The sequence below is a fragment of the Schistocerca piceifrons genome, chromosome 8 (genome assembly GCF_021461385.2).
Source record: "Schistocerca piceifrons isolate TAMUIC-IGC-003096 chromosome 8, iqSchPice1.1, whole genome shotgun sequence".
NCBI lineage: Eukaryota > Metazoa > Arthropoda > Insecta > Orthoptera > Acrididae > Schistocerca > Schistocerca piceifrons.
Window position 1 is genome coordinate 286,687,925 of NC_060145.1, and position 20,812 is coordinate 286,708,736.

At 39.5% G+C, this 20,812-nt stretch overlaps 1 protein-coding gene across 2 annotated transcripts in view; it reads left to right on the forward strand.

Moving 5' to 3' along the window:
* The window catches only part of LOC124711899 (afadin), a 1,103,288-nt gene that overhangs the window by 639,225 nt on the left and 443,251 nt on the right, over positions 1-20,812 (forward strand). For both annotated transcript variants that reach the window (XM_047242145.1, XM_047242146.1), the window contains exons 3-5: positions 4,162-4,354; positions 9,202-9,311; positions 13,125-13,293. In XM_047242145.1, coding sequence (XP_047098101.1) covers positions 4,162-4,354; positions 9,202-9,311; positions 13,125-13,293 — 472 coding nt within the window. The remainder of the gene's footprint in view (positions 1-4,161; positions 4,355-9,201; positions 9,312-13,124; positions 13,294-20,812) is intronic.

The following is a 20,812-nucleotide window of genomic DNA, read 5'->3' on the forward strand; positions in this document are numbered from 1 at the left end:
TTTCTGACGCGTGATTTCCTCTGACTTGCGTAGTCTATCATTCCGAGCATATTTCCAAGCTTTTTGCGGCGACATCTTTCATTATTTTATAATTTTCAATTTAATTCCTACTTTCACCATTATTCTGGAGAGTATTTTTATTGTCTCGGGTTCTAGTAGTGCTGCGTCAGCTCTTCACAATGAAACCCGAAATAATAGCCTGGGTAAACGCTTTGCCATGCTACAGTAATTTATTAATGTACGCAAACCTAATTCACAATACACTAGTACGAAGACGTGACAGGCAGATCAAATACTGCGCGACAAACAGGTGCAGACGCCCTCTATCTGTTGTCAGCGCAACCATTGTTTATGCAATACTAGCCTCGTAGTTATTAGCGATCGAAATCTGTGGGTATTTTATCAAACAAGAATAGACGAACAAATAGACCTTTTCACCTCAGAAGAGGAATGCAGGTTTGTGGTAAGCTACCTTAATCATAATATTGGTCGCGCTGGCTCGAAACTGACGCGCCTTTTCCTGCCGTGGGCAGAAAGTGTTCCCGCAGCGGGGCTTTTTGCCCCTGACTGGGCTGCCCCACTTGACAGTCGGCATGGCCGCCTGGCCTGGTTCCTCTCAGGCGTCACCCTCTTAGCGTCTCAGCCTTCTCCCTCACACCCGCGCGAAGTCCTACAGGTCCCCACTCTTCTGTAAGCGCCGGCACAACTCCCCCTCGTATTGCTGCAGTTGCACACTTCAGTCTCTCCTACTGCGCACACCGCCATATCGCTGACGTATCTGCCCCCTCACGTAACGACCACCTCGAATAAAACTAACTTTTTTACTATACTTCTCCCACGGAAATAAAACACAACATGTGTCAATGAAGAATATTGCTATCTTTTGGTTCTAAACACTAGTTCTAAAGATCAAAAAGGAAAACCAAAAAGAACTGTAGAATAAGTAAGGTCCCTAACAAGGTACGAGTAACACGAGGAAAAATCTCAACAAAATTTTGAGCACTTTAATGTCTGCCTTCTCTCTTTTGTAGCTGATATCCCTAATTACCATTAGTATACTGAAAAGAGTGATAATCTAATAATTCTTAATGTTGTGTCGGTAGCTGGGCCGACACCGTGAAGTTGAGATGGCTGAAAATGCACGCTAGACTAACGCAGACGGGCGTGATGTACTGGAACAGGATACGTAATTAATGTTAGGAAGAAAAGTACGGAGCAGGATTAATACTTATCTTTAATATCATTGTGGTACATCGATCTTGACGATACACAGGAGACTTTAAGTTCAATCACTGTATGGCTAATGGCGCCTTGCTAGTTCGTAGCCATTAACTTAGCTGATGGCTATTCTGTCTCTCGGCTAATGAGAGAGAAAGGCTTCGTACAACTGGTCGGTAGCTAGGTTCTCGTACAACTGGGGCGAGTGCTCTCTCGTATCACGAGACCTGCCTTGGTGGTGGCGCTAGGTCTGCGATTACACAGTGGCGACACGCGGGTCCGACATGTACTAAATGGACCGCGGCCGATTTAAGCTACCACCTAGCAAGTGTGGTGTCTGGCGGTGACACCACACTTAATACTTATATCTTTGACAAAGTGCGTACGAGATTCTGAGCTACAGCAGCGTTTTAGGTAGAAATTAGATTGTATAGTTTCGTAGACCTATAATGGGGAGATAAGTTTGTCGAAGACGTGATACACGTAAGAAAAGTTAGCGTGTACTTGGGTGTATACAGGATGTTACAAAAAGGTACGGCCAAACTTTCAGGAAACATTCCTCACACACAAATAAAGAAAAGATGTTGTGGACATGTGTCCCGAAACGCTTAATTTCCATGTTAGAGCTCATTTTAGTTTCGTTCTTCCACCTACGCTCAATGGAGCACGTTATCATGATTTCATACGGGATACTCTACCTGTGCTGCTAGAACATGTGCCTTTCCAAGTACGACACAACATATGGTTCATACACGCTGGAGCTCCTGCACATTTCAGTCGAAGTGTTCGTACGCTTCTCAACAACAGATTCGGTGACCGATGGATTGGTAGAAGAGGACCAATTCCATGGCCTCCACGCTCTCCTCACCTCAACTTTCTTGACTTTCATTTATGGGGGCATTTGAAAGCTATTGTCTACGCAACTCCGGTACCAAATGTAAAGACTCTTCGTGCTCGTATTGTGGACGGCTGTGATACAATACGCCATTCTCCAGGGCTGCATCAGCGCATCAGGGATTCCATGCGACGGAAAGTGGATGCATGTAGCCTCGCTAACGGAGGACATTTTGAACATTTCCTGTAACAAAGTGTTTGAAGTCACGCTGGTACGTTCTGTCGCTGTGTGTTTCCATTCCATGATTAATGTGGTTTGAAGAGAAGTGATAAAATGAACTCTAACATGGAAAGTAAGCGTTTCCGGACACATGTCCACATAACATATTTTCTTTCTTTCTGTGTGAGGAATGTTTCCTGAAAGTTTGGCCGCACCTTTTTGTAACACCCTGCATATTAGAAAATCAAAAGTATGCAGTTTCGCATATCATAAATCATGATTAAAGCCTGCTTCATACATCGGGAGTAATTAACCTGGCCCGCTCTTAATGTTTTTCACACAGATACCACCCGTTGTTGAAAATAATTCTCATTTTTAATAATAATAATAATAATAATAATAATAATAATAATAATAATTGTTGTTATTAGTACGAAAGTACTAGGTAAATCGTAACTCTGTAACAAGTAAATGAAATTTCATACTTATTATGTGAGTCACACATTGACTCGTCTGGTTAGCCTAGCGCGTTAAAGCGCCTCACCCGCGATACGAGGATGCTGGCCTGTCGCCGATCGAATCTGATTCGCGGATTAACGACGAGGGCTGGTAAGCTGGCCAGTCTGGATGTAGTTTTTAGGCAGTTTTCCACAACCAGCTAGATAAATACTGCACTGGCACCCACGTCCCAGTTCAGATACACGCTACGCAAACATTCACAAACCGTTTTCACACTTAAACATGAGATTTGCTCCAGCCGCAGTCAGATGGGTACACAGATTCCGTCCAGGGCTAGTGGTGGCGCCAGGAAGGGCTTCCGTCCAAAGGCTAGCACTAACATCGCATTATACCATATGACAATGATGTCCCCATGGGAAAAATGGCAAAAGGAAGAAGAAGGAAGATATACAAGGCACACATTCATTGTATGACGTTTCATTAATACATGGTTTTCTTTGAGAGAAAAATTTTGTTGGTACCTGTAAAGCCGTTGACAGACAGAGGACATTAAGGAAATGTTCGCACTAGCTTTACTGTATTTGGTAAGTTATGTTGTTTATGAAGAAAGTCATAATTACTAAGCAGCACATATCGCTGTAATGAAGGAGCTTTCATGTCTGTTGTTTGTGGAAGTCACCTATTGGTTGACTCACAAGCATGTTGCTCACTGGTTACAAATCATTCTTCTCCCTAATATCTTGCCAACACATTGATAGCACTTTGAAGGGTTTCCTAAGCCTAACTGCTCTCTTGGACGACAACATACATTCAGTCTTTTATATATATGATATGTAGGTTTCATAACAAAGGCAAACCCTCGGGAGTATTTAATGAGTCCAGCCTTCATTTATATCTATATGCCTTCCTACAACATGTTTGGCAGTCTTTGTGTTGTCCATGACAAATCAAAATTTGTTGACAAACATTTTCAGATGCATAAGAGAGAAAAGCATAGTAAAACATGACTTCACAACTCAAAACCTCACATAAATATTGTCTACAGAAATGCTAATTTGATATATATTTTTAAGTGAACATACTTGATTATCAGTTTTTGAGAATGTTATATTAATTGTGCAAACATTAAACCAAACATAACCATCATCCTCTCTTTGCTAGTGGAGGACTGTTTCCCCAAACATATATAGCTGTTGCATCTATGGAATGTGTCACTAAAATTGCTTACTGCTTTTTCCTTCCTTTTGCAAGTACTGTCTTGATCCTGCAGTGACAGTTGTTTCCACCTGTACAAAATAACAAATCCACCAGGCAATTCTTAAAGACAAAAGTTAATTGTCTAGGCAATGGCAAACTCTCATAAAACAAGAAGCTTTCCTTTTGATTGGTCCATTGTGTATGAGGCTGAAACACTTGCCCTTGTGTTTCAGGACCTGGAGTTCCACGGGGTGATGCGGTTCTACTTCCAGGATTCTGGGCAGAAGGTAGCCACAAAGTGCATCCGTGTCGCATCCGATGCCACCACGCAGGCCGTCATCGAGACCCTGGTCGAGAAGTTCCGGCCAGATATGCGTATGCTCTCTGTTCCTGAGTATGCGCTTTACGAGATCCATGAGAATGGAGGTTAGTTAACACCATATGCAAGCTACCTGCTAACAGTAGTAGATTATCAAATGGAAGTATGACCACCACAATGCCAAGTGAATTCTTTCACTAAAGTCAGACTAATTACAAGATTCGATATCTCTCATTACTTTCCAAACTTACATAACCATATTGTACAGTGACCATTGGAGCAACTTATATCTGTTACACCTACAGCACATGTACTTTGATCCAGTTCGAGTGGCAGTTGGTGCTACTCTTTCTAGAAACCTGTGAAATATGTACCTGTTGCATACAGCAACTACGTACATTATGCAAGTTCCATTTAAGTACCCCATGTTGCCCTGATGGAACGAATGCCATGCTCATTATTTAATATGAATATCATGTTTAGAATGTGTGATGCCCATGTGCAGTAGTTTATTTTATGTCCTGCTCCTAAACTTCAGCATTGCTATTCGTTTCCAGACTACCAACAATAAACCTGTGTATGCATTAACTTCAGTTTTAAGCTTTAGTGAAGTATTTAAGTAACACACAACCCAAAGCACATATTTGTGTTAAATATTCAAAAACAATAAAGAAAATCACTACAGCTAAATACCCAGTTACTTTGCTTAACATGAAATGTAGTGGCTCTAGAATACATGTTGTCATTTGGCTGAACTTCTCTGAAATTTAATGAACTTAGAGAAATGACGTCCTTCTCACTTTTGTATTTGTAAATCCATTTATCACTTCTACAAAATCTTGATTGATTGTCATGCCTGGTTCTGTGGCTATTGCTCCAAGATTGACCAGTCTAGATTTTCTGCTGTCCGTAGGTACTTCATGGTACATTTTAAAGCAGAAAAGAACCTTTCAGCAGAACAGTTTGTTGCTAGAGTACAGTTTTAAATCTTGAGTGCTGTGTACACAATTGGGCAGACATTGCCAACTTTTTATTAATTAATGCTCTACAGAGAAATGGAAGAAAAGACAGCTTTTCACTGCCTCCTTTCTTCACAGACAACAGATATGTTTTAAAATGTACATATTCTTCATCAAAGTTCTTATCCATATCAGAATTATAAATGGTTGTAAGTTTTACTGCAGCATCATAAATTTAAACAGTTTCTAGTTCAATAATATTTGAAAGAAATGAAAATCGTAAGTTATATTCTCTGTAACTCTACCTCAATACTTTGAAAATGTCATATTGAAAGATTATACATTTGCCTCCACATCTCAACATGGTCCAATTCTGTTGCTTCTTCTGGCCCTTTTTTGGTTCTTCTTCTGAGTGAGATGATTCATGAAAGAATCTCTTGCATTTAACTGGATGTTTCCTTTTTTGATTCTTAGCACCTGAAGGAGGTGGATTGATTTCATGTATATATATCTCTGGCATATACTGTGACTGACAAATATTTAGTAGAAATAACTTCATTACCTATTTTTGGGTCACTGACCTCCTCATAAGACGTATTAAATCTTCATAAGTTGCTGATAGCAAGTATGAAGTAACTTCTTTCCCAGGATTAACAAACCTCATTATATTGTCAGCCAAAAAAAGAATCATACTTAGGATCTAATTCCAGACACACCATGAAATTGCCATTTTTCACAAAGTCAAACACTTCTTTTTCTCCATGAAATGCTAGACCTGTAGAGGCTAGCACCTTAACTACAGAAACAACTCCTTTTAACACATTTCTCCAATACATAATTTCATGTTCAAGCTGGGGGCGAGCAACTTCTTGTCAGTTATATACAGGGCTATTACAAATGATTGAAGCGATTTCATAAATTCACTGTAGCTCCATTCATTGACATATGGTCACGACACACTACAGATACGTAGAAAAACTCTCAAAGTTTTGTTCGGCTGAAGCCGCACTTCAGGTTTCTGCCGTTAGAGCGCTCGAGAGCGCAGTGAGACAAAATGGCGACATGAGCCGAGAAAGCGTATGTTGTGCTTGAAATGAAATGCACTCACATCAGTCAGTCATAACAGTGCAACGACACTTTAGGACGAAGTTCAACAAAGATCCACCAACTGCTAACTCCATGCGGCGATGGTATGCGCATTTTAAAGCTTCTGGATGCCTCTGTAAGGGGAAATCAACGGGTCGGCCTGCAGTGAGCGAAGAAACGGTTGAACGCGTGCGGGCAAGTTTCACGCGTAGCCGCGGAAGTCGACGAATAAAGCGAGCAGGGAACTAAACGTACCACAGCGGACGGTTTGGAAAATCTTACGGAAAAGGCTAAAACAGAAGCCTTACCGTTTACAGTTGCTACAAGCCCTGACACCCGATGACAAAGTCAAACGCTTTGAATTTTCGGCGCGGTTGCAACAGCTCATGGAAGAGGATGCGTTCAGTGCGAAATTTGTTTTCAGTGATGAAGCAACATTTTTTCTTAATGGTGAAGTGAACAGCCACAATGTGCGAATCTGGGCGGTAGAGAATCCTCACGCATTCGTGCAGCAAATTCGCAATTCACCAAAAGTTAATGTGTTTTGTGCAATCTCACGGTTTAAAGTTTACGGCCCCTTTTTCTTCTGCGAAAAAAACGTTAAAGGACACGTGTATCTGGACATGCTGGAAAATTGGCTCATGCCACAACTGGAGACCGACAGCGCCAACATCATCTTTCAACAGGATGGTGCTCCACTGCACTTCCATCATGATGTTCGGCATTTCTTAAACAGGAGATTGGAAAACCGATGGATCGGTCGTGGTGGAGATCATGATCAACAATTCATGCCATGGCCTCCACGCTCTCCCGACTTAACCCCATGCGATTTCTTTCTGTGGGGTTATGTGAAAGATTCAGTGTTTAAACCTCTTCTACCAAGAAACGTGCCAGAACTGCGAGCTCGCATCGACGATGCTTTCGAACTCATTGATGGGGACATGCTGCGCCGAGTGTGGGAGGAACTTGATTATCGGCTTTATGTCTGCCGAATCACTAAAGGGGCACATATCGAACATTTGTGAATGCCTAAAAAAACTTTATGAGTTTTTGTATGTGTGTGCAAAGCATTGTGAAAATATCTCAAGTAATAAAGTTATTGTAGAGCTGTGAAATCGCTTCAATCATTTGTAATAACCCTGTACCTCATGTTTCCTCTGTTTTTTCTGTCCTGACAAGCAGGCTCTGTGAGAGTTCAAATTTCATGTTCAGCTATTCGTATTCCATCATAGCTCCAATCACTGAAACCGGATGTTGTAAATTGAGGTGCACCACTTAGTACTTTACAGTGCTCATACAGAGAACAATGATCCTTGGCTAGGATAATATACAATATATTTATTACTGATAATTTCCCAATTCACCAGAACTCTGTGAAACTGTTTTTGCTGAAAAATCACTGTGATCCGTCAGCATACCGCTGTGAAGACATAGAAAAATCAATATTTTTGTTTTGATTAATATCATTTTTAAATGAATACTCCAGTGTCTGGTCAGTGTTTTCTCAATAAAATGTGTCATAATTGGGAACAGGAAAATCATCTGTGTTAGGGCATGTAGATTCTTGACATCCTTCTGGAACTCTGAAAGTTACAACTTCCACATTCTGTTTACCATTTAGAACTGTAATTTAACTATACTTCCTGAGCTATGCTGTTCATTGTTACTATTTTTAACTGCAACTTCACCGGAGTGATCAGAGCCGTGCAGTTCACTTTTACTTTTATTACTAAAACATGATTTCAGGGGTGGTATTTTCTGTAAAAGTTTACTATCTCCCTGTCTATTTTCTTCAGTTTTCTTTCTATATACAGCACCACGTAACATAGATCTTCCATCCATACCACTACTGTGAACTAGGAATAAATAAATAAGTAAATAAATATATCTGTGATTTAGAGTATTGAAACCCAAACATGCTATCATTTATATAAAAAATGACAGAAACAAATTCACTATGACCAGTTAGTACTTCAATTACATACCTTAGTTTTAAGTTGACAACCACGTGGAGCAATGTTGTGTTGTGTATGATGCCAACATAACCATGGATGGATGAAGAATTGAACAACACGCCACACATGAGATCTCATTAGCTATGTGATTACATGGAGAGCTACTTAATATGTAATTTATGAGATTAATGTGCTCTTACATGGAAGGTATTATAAAGGACTACTAGTAAAATATAACTTTAATCAGAGGTAGAGAAATTTGTCACTACTTTGCCATCAAATTATTGAGTGTTGAAAGTAATACAATACACATAAAAATTATAGTTAAAAAGTAATTTTTTGATGACAGCATTTTGCGTCCTCAAAATTTTGTCACCCTGTGCAGTTGCACATCCCTAAAAATGGCTTTGTGGGTGTGGCTGACTGAGAATGAACATGTTTCTAGTATATATATTTGTATTTGCTTCTCATGGCCATCTCTTTTCTGTTAATTGTGCTGCAGTATTCAGTATCATTGTTGGTGTTCGTTGAATGTGCTTGCCCTGCTGACTTCATCCTCTTTGGGAGGGTGAGAAGCAAGGAAAGAAAACATGATCATCTTAATGTAGATAGGTGTTGTGTGTTATTGTTGAGTAGTTACTATGACTCTGATCCTTTCCTCTCATTCCAGAGAAGGAAGTCATGGTTCCAGAGGAGGAGATACTGTCAACTTTGTCTGTGTGTTACTCTGTTTTATATAAAATGCACTTCATATTGATTTCTTTGTCGACTTATTGCATTATATTGTGTTACTACAAAGAATTAATTCATTTTTCTTTATTTAACTTCCATAAAATTATGGAAATGAATGTCATTTATGAAAAAGGATGAATAAAATTCTGTACGTAGCTCACTGAAGGAATAAATTCATAAGATCTTAAACTGTTTATTGCGATAATGTGATTTTTGTTACAGAAGAGAGGAGGTTGGGAATGGATGAGAAACCTCTGTTGGTGCAACTCAACTGGCACATCGATGACAGAGAAGGCCGATTCCTCCTCAGAAGAATTGATGACAAAACAAATGTAAGGCGTCCATTTCCAAAATCACTGTCATTTGTACACTCAGAAAATATATTTTATAAGTAATCCTCACTACTTGCATAAGATACACATTATTAAATGTAAATTTGAAGCACAGTTATGGAAAAACTGCAATTGTGTATGACTTGCTTACATTAAAATTAACATTTGTGTGAATAATAATTTAAATTCTAATACACTACTTAAGTCTTATTTGTACTTTTTCTGGATTTGCTGCTGTGGAAATTTTAGTGAATAAGGTAGGACACACTTTACATGGGTATGTATAAAATTTTAATAAGTTTTCAGTATTCTTAACTTTCAGGTGAAAATTCTCTGTTAGGGTCTCTTGTCAATGAGGATCAATATCCTATTCTAAATTTAATTCATTTTTTATGTGAGTTGTTGCATGAATTACTTACATCAATTTATGTTATTCAGCACATGTAATTTGTCATAAACTATCATTTATCATCTCAATATTGAATCTAAAACATTGTGCCTAGGTCAACTGTGTGCAGAAAAGTTGTATAGTATGCATACATAAATTTTTGAGCTATATAGTATATTCCATTTTGAATTTCCTGTTATTGATGAGATGAAATACATTCTTATTTTAAATGTCGGACTGTTCTGTCTTGAAATAATGGCAGTTGATAAGAATGATTGGTATTCACATTAAACACCAGTCCAATCAGGAATAATAAGAGGAGGTAACAGACATATGTGGTTTAAATCAAGAAAATAATTTTACTGCTAGACTGTTTAATTTATGTCTTTTATGGAATTAGAAGAAAGTAATTTGTGTATTTTGGAACTGAAAGTCTACTCATAGATTAAAGTTGATACTGCTCTTTCTTTATGGGATTGTTGTTGCCTACAGTTCAGTTTTTCTTTCAGGATATGACCAGGAGAAAGTCATGAAGATTAAATATTCCCAGCATAGAATATGATAATAATTAGTTCACTTAAATATCTAAAAACTAAATATTAATTAAACGTGGGACAAGGAAAGATTTTAACATAAAGAGGATTGTGCTGGCCACAAAATAGTGACGAATCTTCCCCATAATATCTATTCAGTATCACCACTTGGGTACATTCCTGTTTTTTTATTTTGTGTAGTTATCCTGATGCTGTTGGCTCTTTAATTTGATCTGTAATACAGTTAGAAGCCACACTAGCTCTTTCCTCTTAAAGTGTTCTTATGACCCTTCAGCAAAACATTTAATAATGATGGTAGTTTAACTATGTTTTATGAAAAAATACCACCTTTCATCCAAAGATTGCAGTGTAAGGTCATTGAGAGTCTTAATTTCGCTTCACAATGCTTGATAACATTACACCTGTGCTCTAACTCAAGTTCAGTCCAGTAGCATACCACTAGTGTTATTTTGAGAGCTCTGCTGGCTTTCTATCATATGGGAGACAGCAATAGGAAGCTCTTCTACATCTGAAGTCACTTACACCATCTTCACAACCTGCTGGAAATAATTTAACTGTAATTTTAAAGTGGAGGCTTGGAGATCATTGTAACAACATAAAAGAAGGCACAAGGTTAAAGTAGGGAGCCCATTACCCTCTATCACATGTTCACGTATTCATGGAGGGTTGCATTGTGTTAATGTGCTGTTATGTCAGAGGACAACTTTGAAGTAGTGTGACTATATTTTATTATTTATTCTAGAGTGTCTGCGTGTATACCATCATTGTCATAATAGAGTATGATTCCCTTCCATGTGCTATGTGAAACTCTCCTCAACATTGCTGATGGGATGGCAGTAACTGCACATCATGCAGCATCCTTAAGTTTTTCAACTGTCTCGTAATGTGTGGCAGCAACCTTCTGTTTGACAAATCCCTAAATGCATTGTTGAAAAATGTCAGGTCAGGACTTTGGGGTTGCCACTCCAAAGGTGCAGGCAGGTGGACAGAACCAAGCCCAGTCCAGGAAATATGTCAGTGAGATTGTATCTAGCGGCAGTAGTATAATGGGCTAGTCCTCTATCCTGTTGGAACCATACACAACTGAGCAGTCCCTGGTCTTGCAATTATGGAATAAACCAATCACATAACATTGTTAAATACACAATGTGATTCACAGCACTGTCAAAGAAATATGAATGTACCAAGAGGGTTACAGATATTGCAGCCCAAATCATGGCATGTAGTGAGTTGTGTTCAAGTTTTTCATTAAAATGTTGGGTTTCTTTACTCCAGAAAAAAATGTTTCTCAGTTTTGCACTGTGATACATTGCACCTTCATCCAAGAAAAACACTTTCCCCCATGGAGGAAGAATTGTAAAGACATTGAGCATTTGTCTACAAGCCTGATGATGTTTTTCCACGTCATGACAACTCAGTTTGTTTACAAACGAAGGTTTAAGTACATTTAGCTTCAAGTTCTTGTAATTTCAAGTATAGAATTCCAAATTCCTATGTCCGTTTATGAATGGAATTTTTTGGTGAATGTTCTACAGATGCTGCAGCCTCCACAAGTTTCCAGTTGTATTCATGATGGTCCTAAGTTGGGCCCACCTTCAGTGCAACCACTTTCTCACCATAAAGTACGTCAGTTTTGGTGGGGAAGGTTTCTGAAACTGAAGATGTGCTGACTATGTATCATTTATTTGCCTGCACTGGGCCATTTGTTGAACCTATGTACTCATTACATTGTGTTCCTCCATGAAGTAATTGGACTCATAAGCCATAATTTACATATACATATATCGACACCTGCAACAATAAGAAACAGTTCATTGACATCTATGTAATATGCAGGAGGTAATGGAAATTTGTGATCAGTCATTATTTTTTCAGACATGTAACTGGCAATAATTGTAATTACCAGACATGGATTGATCCTGGTATACTGTGGTGAAAGTCTGTTGTAGATCTTTAACAATCCTATAGTAAACTGTGAATGTCTCTTGTATGATGAAAAGTTTTTTATGTTTCTTCATTGTGATTACATTTGCACGTAAATTTCTGGAAATATTTATTATGAATCTACCGAAAAATATCTGAAACTAAATACTTTAAAACCTCTAGATGTAGGGAAAGATACTCAATAAAGAATTAAAAATCACAGTAATGCCAGATATGCCATGGGAATAGATGATTGCATTATTGTACATGTGACAGTTTAACTTAGAGATTTAGTAACACATTATTACCAGAAACATTGAACTGCATAAACACCAGCTTTATCTCCATTGGTATTTTCCATTGTGTATTTACATTAGTAGGTGCAACAGCAATAAGATTCATAACACATAACTAGCAAACTGACCAATGACTGTTGTATTGTTCTGCTGCAACTTCCTACCATGGTTACCCACTGAGCCACACAGTTTTCTCTTATTGTAATGTATTTCAGTACTGTATCTCTTGATACCAGAACTTCCATTTTCGAAGATAACAAGAATCAATTAGTACATAGTGTTTGTTGGGATTTGTGGGTTAAGGAAGGCAGTAGAGATGATAAATCTATACAGAGTAGTATTGTAATAACTAAAAATAAAAAGGAGGGATTGTTTTTTGCTTTTTCCTTACTTTTGATACTCCTAAAACGATTATCACCTTGTTGAAAGAAATTAATTATTTGTGTCTTGATTGTGATTGAGCTAGTATTTTCTAAGGATGATGTAATACTATTTATAAAAGGGAACTTACTAAAGAATGGCTGGTAATGAGTTAAGAGGGAGCCTAAAGGCTCTATAATCTTCCCAGGTAAAATTAATACAATAAATGCATAGTTAAATATTGGTAGTGTTTTAACTCTGTGCTTTGACAGTTGTGTGCAATGCTTTGCAGGTACCTGCTGTGGGCTTCCAGGAGGGTGGTTCGAGCTTCAGGCGGAAGCTCTCAAAACGTGAGAAAAAGCAGCTCAAGAAACAAGAGAAACTCAACAAGCTTAAGGCTGCTGCTCCTGCTGCCACAAAGGAAGTAAATGATGGAGGAGTGGCTGAGAAATTATACACAGGTTATTCTATTGATACACTTTATGTATAAATAAATTACTGACATATCACACCTAAAGTCTAGTATCTCCTCATTCATCCATTTCAAAGAGATGGTACAGTGTTTTCCAGTACCATGGTTTAGACTACAGTAATGCAAGGAATCACTTGTGAACATTTGGACATGCATTACTCTACTCCCTGGTGCCTTTTTGACTATGAGATACTTGCTGACTGCTTTTGAAAGTGCTTACAGTGCCCAAAAGTAATGGAGAAATCTGGGTATACTCCACTATTTTAAGGAAATTAATTACCCTAGTTATCTCAAGACTGATATTAGACAGTCAACAGATGTCCATATTTCTACTGGAACAGCCTTACATATTAGTCACTAGGTCGTGTAACTTAATACCCAAATTGATGGCTTAGAATACAGGAAAGCCAGCCACAAATTATGTATTTGCGCATTTAACAGAATTAGTGCTGCCTTTCACATTTGCCTAGGCTGCTTCAATAGTTCTGCCTGAGAAATGCGAGACAGCAGGTTCAGATATGAATACACAAAGAAAAAAAAAGTTCACACAATACACAGATAGATGGTGAACACAAGTTTCCTCTCCAAGGTAACTGATTATTGAAGTGAGGCAAAGGCCATCCACTCAAAGAATTAAGATAAAAGAATTTGCCAAATTATGGCTGGTTGATTGTTCATCATTATTGGATCCTGCCACAGGGGTGGGGAGAGGTATTGAAGAAAAAGATGATGAACAGTGATTCTGGGGCTAAACCATAAATCACATTAAATATACTGTCAATCAGAAATGTACATAAAAATAGTGATATATAAATACAAAGATGAGGTGACTTACCGAACAAAAATGCTGGCAGGTCGATAGACACACAAACAAACACAAACATACACACAAAATTCAAGCTTTCGCAACAAATTGTTGCCTCATCAGGAAAGAGGGAAGGAGAGGGGAAGACGAAAGGAAGTGGGTTTTAAAGGAGAGGGTAAGGAGTCATTCCAATCCCGGGAGCGGAAAGACTTACCTTAGGGGGAAAAAAGGACAGGTATACACTCGCACACACGCACATATCCATCCACACATACAGACACAAGCAGACATGTCTGCTTGTGTCTGTATGTGTGGATGGATATGTGCGTGTGTGCGAGTGTATACCTGTCCTTTTTTCCCCCTAAGGTAAGTCTTTCCGCTCCCGGGATTGGAATGACTCCTTACCCTCTCCTTTAAAACCCACTTCCTTTCGTCTTCCCCTCTCCTTCCCTCTTTCCTGATGAGGCAACAATTTGTTGCGAAAGCTTGAATTTTGTGTGTATGTTTGTGTTTGTTTGTGTGTCTATCGACCTGCCAGCGTTTTTGTTCGGTAAGTCACCTCATCTTTGTATTTATATATAATTTTTCCCACGTGGAATGTTTCCTTCCATTATATAAAAATAGTGATACATAGATTCTTAAAATTTTCATCCTCTTTCAGAGCAATGAGTTGAAACACAATAATAAAATGCCATGCTGCTTGTGTGGACTGCCAGTTCCTAAGAAGAATGAGTGTTTCAGTGTGTTGGATCCTCCTTTTTATATGTCTGCCTTACACAGAAAACTTCACTGTGAACATTAGTGGAGGTCTCCTTCACTGCCAATCATTTGTTGTATTCCAATAAAAAATTCACGTTACTGTAATAATTAGTAAAGACTTCTTTCTTTATATTACATTACACTATTCATCTTGCAGTGATCCCATGGAGATTTGGGAAGGAAACAAAGACATACATTTAATGTAATCTAAGCTCAAAATAGTGAAATGACATTACATTACTGTATTACAGTTTTAATTTTAATTGTATTAGTTTGGTGCATAAGTTTGAGGCCTATTTGTTTTGCATTTAGTTAGTGTCATCTTTTATTTGTAGTTCAGTGTTGCTATTTGAGTTTACATATTGTCCTTTTGTTATTTGGAGATAGTTAGTGGAGCTGTGGATGCTAGAAAATGGAGTGCCAAGTGGAGGAAGCAGAACGTTTCCAACATACGCTTTTGTGTATGGGGATAATGCCATTCAACAGAGCACAGCAAGCAAATGGTATCCTCGTTTTAAGTAGTGTTGTTTTGACATTAGTCACTCTTCATGTTCAGGAAGACCTTCAGGGTTTGATGAAGGCCATTTAAATATAATAATCCACAGTTATCCACATCAGTGTACTTGAGAATTGGCAAATGTGATGAACTGTGATCTTTCCACCATTTTGTGACATTTGCATGCAATGGCGAAGGTTCAACAGTGGGGTGTATGGGTACCGCATGCTCTAAGCCATAGTCGAAAAATTCAGTAGATGCCCATCTCTGGTTGGTCGTTATCAGTTGTCTCATGAACAACCATTCCTATCCTGTATCATTGCTGGTGATTAGAAATGGTATGTTTATGCTAATGTAAGGAAAAGAAAGTAATGATTGCACCAAACAAAGCAGCGACTCCCCATACAGAAACCTGCACACATCCACAAAAGATGATGTTATGCATCAAGCAAAACAGCAATGATGTGATGTACTACGAATTGCTTTCCCAAGGTGTGACCATCAATGTTGACATTTATTGTCAACAACCGAGACATCGTGCAGGCGTAATCCCAGGACAATGAGCAGGAAGATTGCACGAAGTGATTCTACTTCACGGTAACAACAGCCCATGTTCTGCTAGACTGACAAAAAACAGTATACAGGAGTTGGGTTGAGAAGTCATTCCACACCCACCTTATTCACCTGATCTTACCCCCTCAGATTTTTACCTTTTTGCTCTCTATAGAGCAAGCTTCAAGTAACTTCCTTTCCAAATGAAAATCCGCTCCCAGCATGACTTGGTGAGTTCTTCACCTCAAAACCACATGATTTCTACATTCACAGAATCAAAAAATTACCCAAGCGTTGGCAGACTGTTGCAAATAATGGAGGAGAACATATTATTATGACTAGAGTCTCTGTTTTGTGTATCTGTTGTGTTTATTAAATTTAAGGAGAAACGCTATGAACTTGTGGACTGACCCAATACGTTACCCTAAAATGTTAAATTTAAGTTTTACTATGAATATACTCTTCAGTGGAATAGAAGTAGTTGCTCAATAAAAAGTTATTTAAGACAGTCCAAAACTCCATTATATTACTGATCTGCTAGCAGTTCCCAACCTTTTTAGCTGTGTGGACCACCTATTTTGTAAAAAATAAAAAAAAAAGCTTGGCCACCCAGTAACTAAATATGAAACTAAACGAAAACTGAACTCCGTCTAAACAGGTGCAAACTCAATGGTACTCTCCGACCGCCATGTCAGCCTGAGACTGTAGGTGTCACTGGATGTGGATACAGATGGTCGTGTGGTCAGCACTCCGCACTCCCGGTCATTGTCAGTTTTTGTGACCAGAGGTGGTACTTGTGTGTGTGTGTGTGTGTGTGTGTGTGTGTGTGTGTGTGTGTGTGTGTGTGTGTGTGTGTGTGTGTGTCAGTAGATCTAATATTAGTTGATGAAAACTCAAAATTGAGTGGCCAAAGTTAAAAAGAACACAGTGGAATTTTTGCCATTGTTTGTCACCCACATGAGAATCAATATCTGGATTGAAATAAGTTAATTTTAGCCTCATATCAAATGTCTGAAAAGGGTCATTCACATAGACAGATAGGCAAAAAGCCCGTGAAGTGTCTCCATAATTCGGCAATATCTCTATTGGGACTGAGCAAAGCGGTGCACTAGCTAATGTCCTTCATTCACATTTGAGACAACTGCGTTCAGTTCTTGGCTTGGCTATCCATATATCAGTTTTTCGTGGCCATCTAGATGGCATGCCGTGCAAATGCTTTGATGATTGTTTTCTCCCCCCCCTCCCCCCCCTCATCCCCCAGTAGTAAGGAATCCAAGCAAAACTCTTTCTCTAATAATAACCATGAATGGGATGTAAAACAGCAACCGTTCTTCCTACTTCCTGCCCCTGGATATTAAATGAGGAAATTTAAGATGAGTTACGCAACTGTGTACAAGAAATTGCTAACTTGACAAATTACAATCAGATTGTGGCAGGTTACATATTTATGCCATAAGCAGCCAACCAAGACTGCACACCACTCTATAGTGTGAGTCCAGATCATGAAGATGTCAGTGTGAAGAAGAACTCCAGAATTTCCTCTCCAACCTCAACTCCTTTGGTTCCATCAGATTCACCTGGTCCTACTCCAAATCCCATGCCACTTTCCTTGACATTGACCTCCACCTGTCCTATGGCCAGCTTCACACGTCCGTCCACATCAAACCCACCAACAAGCAACAGTACCTCCATTATGACAACTGCCACCCATTCCACATCAAACGGTCCCTTCCCTACAGCCTAGGTCTTCGTGGCAAACGAATCTGCTCCAGTCCGGAATCCCTGAACCATTACACCAACAACCTGACAACAGCTTTCGCATCCCGCAACTACCCTCCCGACCTGGTACAGAAGCAAATAACCAGAGCCACTTCCTCATCCCCTCAAACCCAGAATCCCCCACAGAAGAACCACAAAAGTGCCCCACTTGTGACAAGATACTTTCCGGGACTGGACCAGACTCTGAATGTGGCTCTCCAGCAGGGATAAGACTTCCTCAAATCCTGCCCTGAAATGAGATCCATCCTTCATGAAATCCTCTCCACTCCACCAAGAGTGTCTTTCCGCCGTCCACCTAACATTCGTAACCTGTTAGTTCATCCCTATGAAATCCCCAAACCACCTTCCCTACCCTCTGGCTCCTATCCTTGTAACCACCCCCGGTGTAAAACCTGTCCCATGCACCCTCCTACCACCACCTACTCCAGTCCTGTAACCCGGAAGGTGTACACGATCAGAGGCAGAGCCACATGTGAAAGCACCCACGTGATTTACCAACTGACCTGCCTACACTGTGATGCATTCTATGTGGGAATGACCAGCAACGAACTGTCCATTCGCATGAATGGACACAGGCAGACAGTGTTTGTTGGTAATGAGGATCACCCTGTGGCTAAACATGCCTTGGTGCACGGCCAGCACATCTTGGCACAGTGTTACACCGTTCAGGTTATCTGGATACTTCCCACCAACACCAACCTATCCGAACTCCGGAGATGGGAACTTGCTCTTCAATATATCCTCTCTTCCCGTTACCCACCAGGCCTCAATCTCCGCTAATTTCAAGTTGCCGCCACTCATACCTCACCTGTCATTCAACATCATCTTTGCATCTTTGCCTCTGCACTTCCGCCTCGACTGACATCTCTGCCCAAACTCTTTGTCTTTAAGTGTGTGTGTGTGTGTGTGTGTGTGTGTGTGTTGACAGAGACTGCCAACAGTTGAAGAGAGTCATAATGTGTAACAGGCATACATCTATCGTGACCATCACACAGGAATTCCAAACTGCATCAGCATCCACTGCAAGTACTACGACAGTGAGGTGAGAAAACTTGGATTTCACAGTTGAGCGACTGCTCATAAGCCTGACATCACGCTGGTAAATGTCAAACGACACCTCGCTTGGTGTAAGAAGTGTAAACATTGGATGATCGGACAGTGGAAAAACGTTGTGTGGAGTGACGAATCACGGTACACAGTGCGGTGATCCGTTGGCAGGGTGTGAACGTCATCTGCCAGTCATGTGTAGTGCAGACAGTAAAATTTGGAGGTGGTGTTATGGTGTGGTCGTGTTTTTCATGGAAGGGGCTTGCACCCCTTGTCATTTTGCATGGTACTATCACAGCACAGGCCTACATTGATGTTTTACGCATCTTCGTGCTTCCTACTGTTGAAGAGCAATTTGGGGATGGTGATCGTATCTTTCAACACGATCAAGCCTGTGGCGGAGAGGCTACACGACAATAACATCCCTGTAATGGACTGGCCTGCATGGAGTCCTGACCTGAATCCTATAGAAAACCTTAGGGATGTTTTGGAAGACAGACTTCGTACCACACCTCACGAATCAACATCGACACTTCTCCTTAGTGCAGCATGCCGTGAAGAATGGGTTGCCATTCCCCAAGAAATCTTCCAGCACCTGATTGAACATATGCCTGCGAGAGTGGAAACTGTCATCAAGGCTAAGGGTGGGCCAACACCCTATCGAATTCCAGCATTACAGATGGAGGGCGCCACGAACTTGTAAATCATTTTCAGCCAGGTGTCCAGATACTTTTGATCATGTAGTGTGTAATTACACACCATACACAAATATCCAGCGTTCATTGCAGTTATAAATTCTTAATTACTGATCTTTTTAGAAGATGGCCAATAAATATTTTTTAAATTAAAAAAAAACATTAGAATTACAGAAAACTCACCTTTATTAAAAAATTTGGATCTTCTGTGGATCATGGTAGGCGAGACTCGCTGCTTATCGAGTAACAGTCGAGTTAGAAAGGAACACACATCACGCAACATCTGCTTGGACCAATTTTTTGAAGGGACTGTGAATGATGCAAATTATTTACATATGTTAAAAACATGGTTAATACCTCAGCTTGAGGAAAAGGGCCTCATAGAATGCATATGGTTGCAATGAGACTGAGCACCTCCTCACGACACACTTACAGTGTGCAAGTTCCTAAATTTACACTCTCCAGGATGCTGGACAGGTTGTGGTTCGTCAACCACACCTCCTTGCTTGACATCAATCTTGACCTTACCACATCTGACAACTCTGTATTGGGAAACATCAAGGCACATGTGTTGCCTGTTGTTACACTACAAATGAACAACTGCGGAGTGCTGTTTAGGATGCATGTTGCACTATAACACAGGATGTGCTCAAAAATTAGTGCAGAAAAATGTAGAGGCATAATTTACAGCATGATGGAGAATATGCCAATTAATTGGGCACTTAATATGTAAGGAAATACTTGTGCTAAAAGAAATAAAATGCTAACTAGGATTCGATACTGGGGGTATGGGGACTTCTTACTCACCCTGTAAGTCACTTCCTAATGATACAGTCCTACTGAAAACTTGGAATCACCCTTTTTCTAGGTGATTTGGAATCAAGTTTTTGTGCTTTGAAGAACACAGATTGTTTCAGAATCATCCACTTATTATTATTATTATTATTATTATTATTATTATTATTGCACACAGCCTTACTTTTACATCTGATAATTAATACTACCCTAATTCCAGTTTCTGATAAATCATGTGTGTGACCTCAATTGTTACTTGGAATCTTAGTGTGAGGTTCAGTTTTATTTGTTGAGTGGATTAATTTTATTTTCGTGTGGTTTTCTTATGTATTCAGTGAAAAGCTCTGATTTAATACACTCACAAAATATCCAGAAGACCTAAGTCATAGCAACCCCCTCTTAACATTCCTTGTAGAGAGCTGCATTACAGGGTTTGATTTAAAAACATCAATTACGGTGCTTTAAATAATCTGAAACTAGGACCATGCTCCATGATGAATTTAACATATTATCACTTGCTTCAGGAAAATACAATCTGTGTGTCATCTAATCTTTCAGGCTGCATATCTTGTAATCTGCT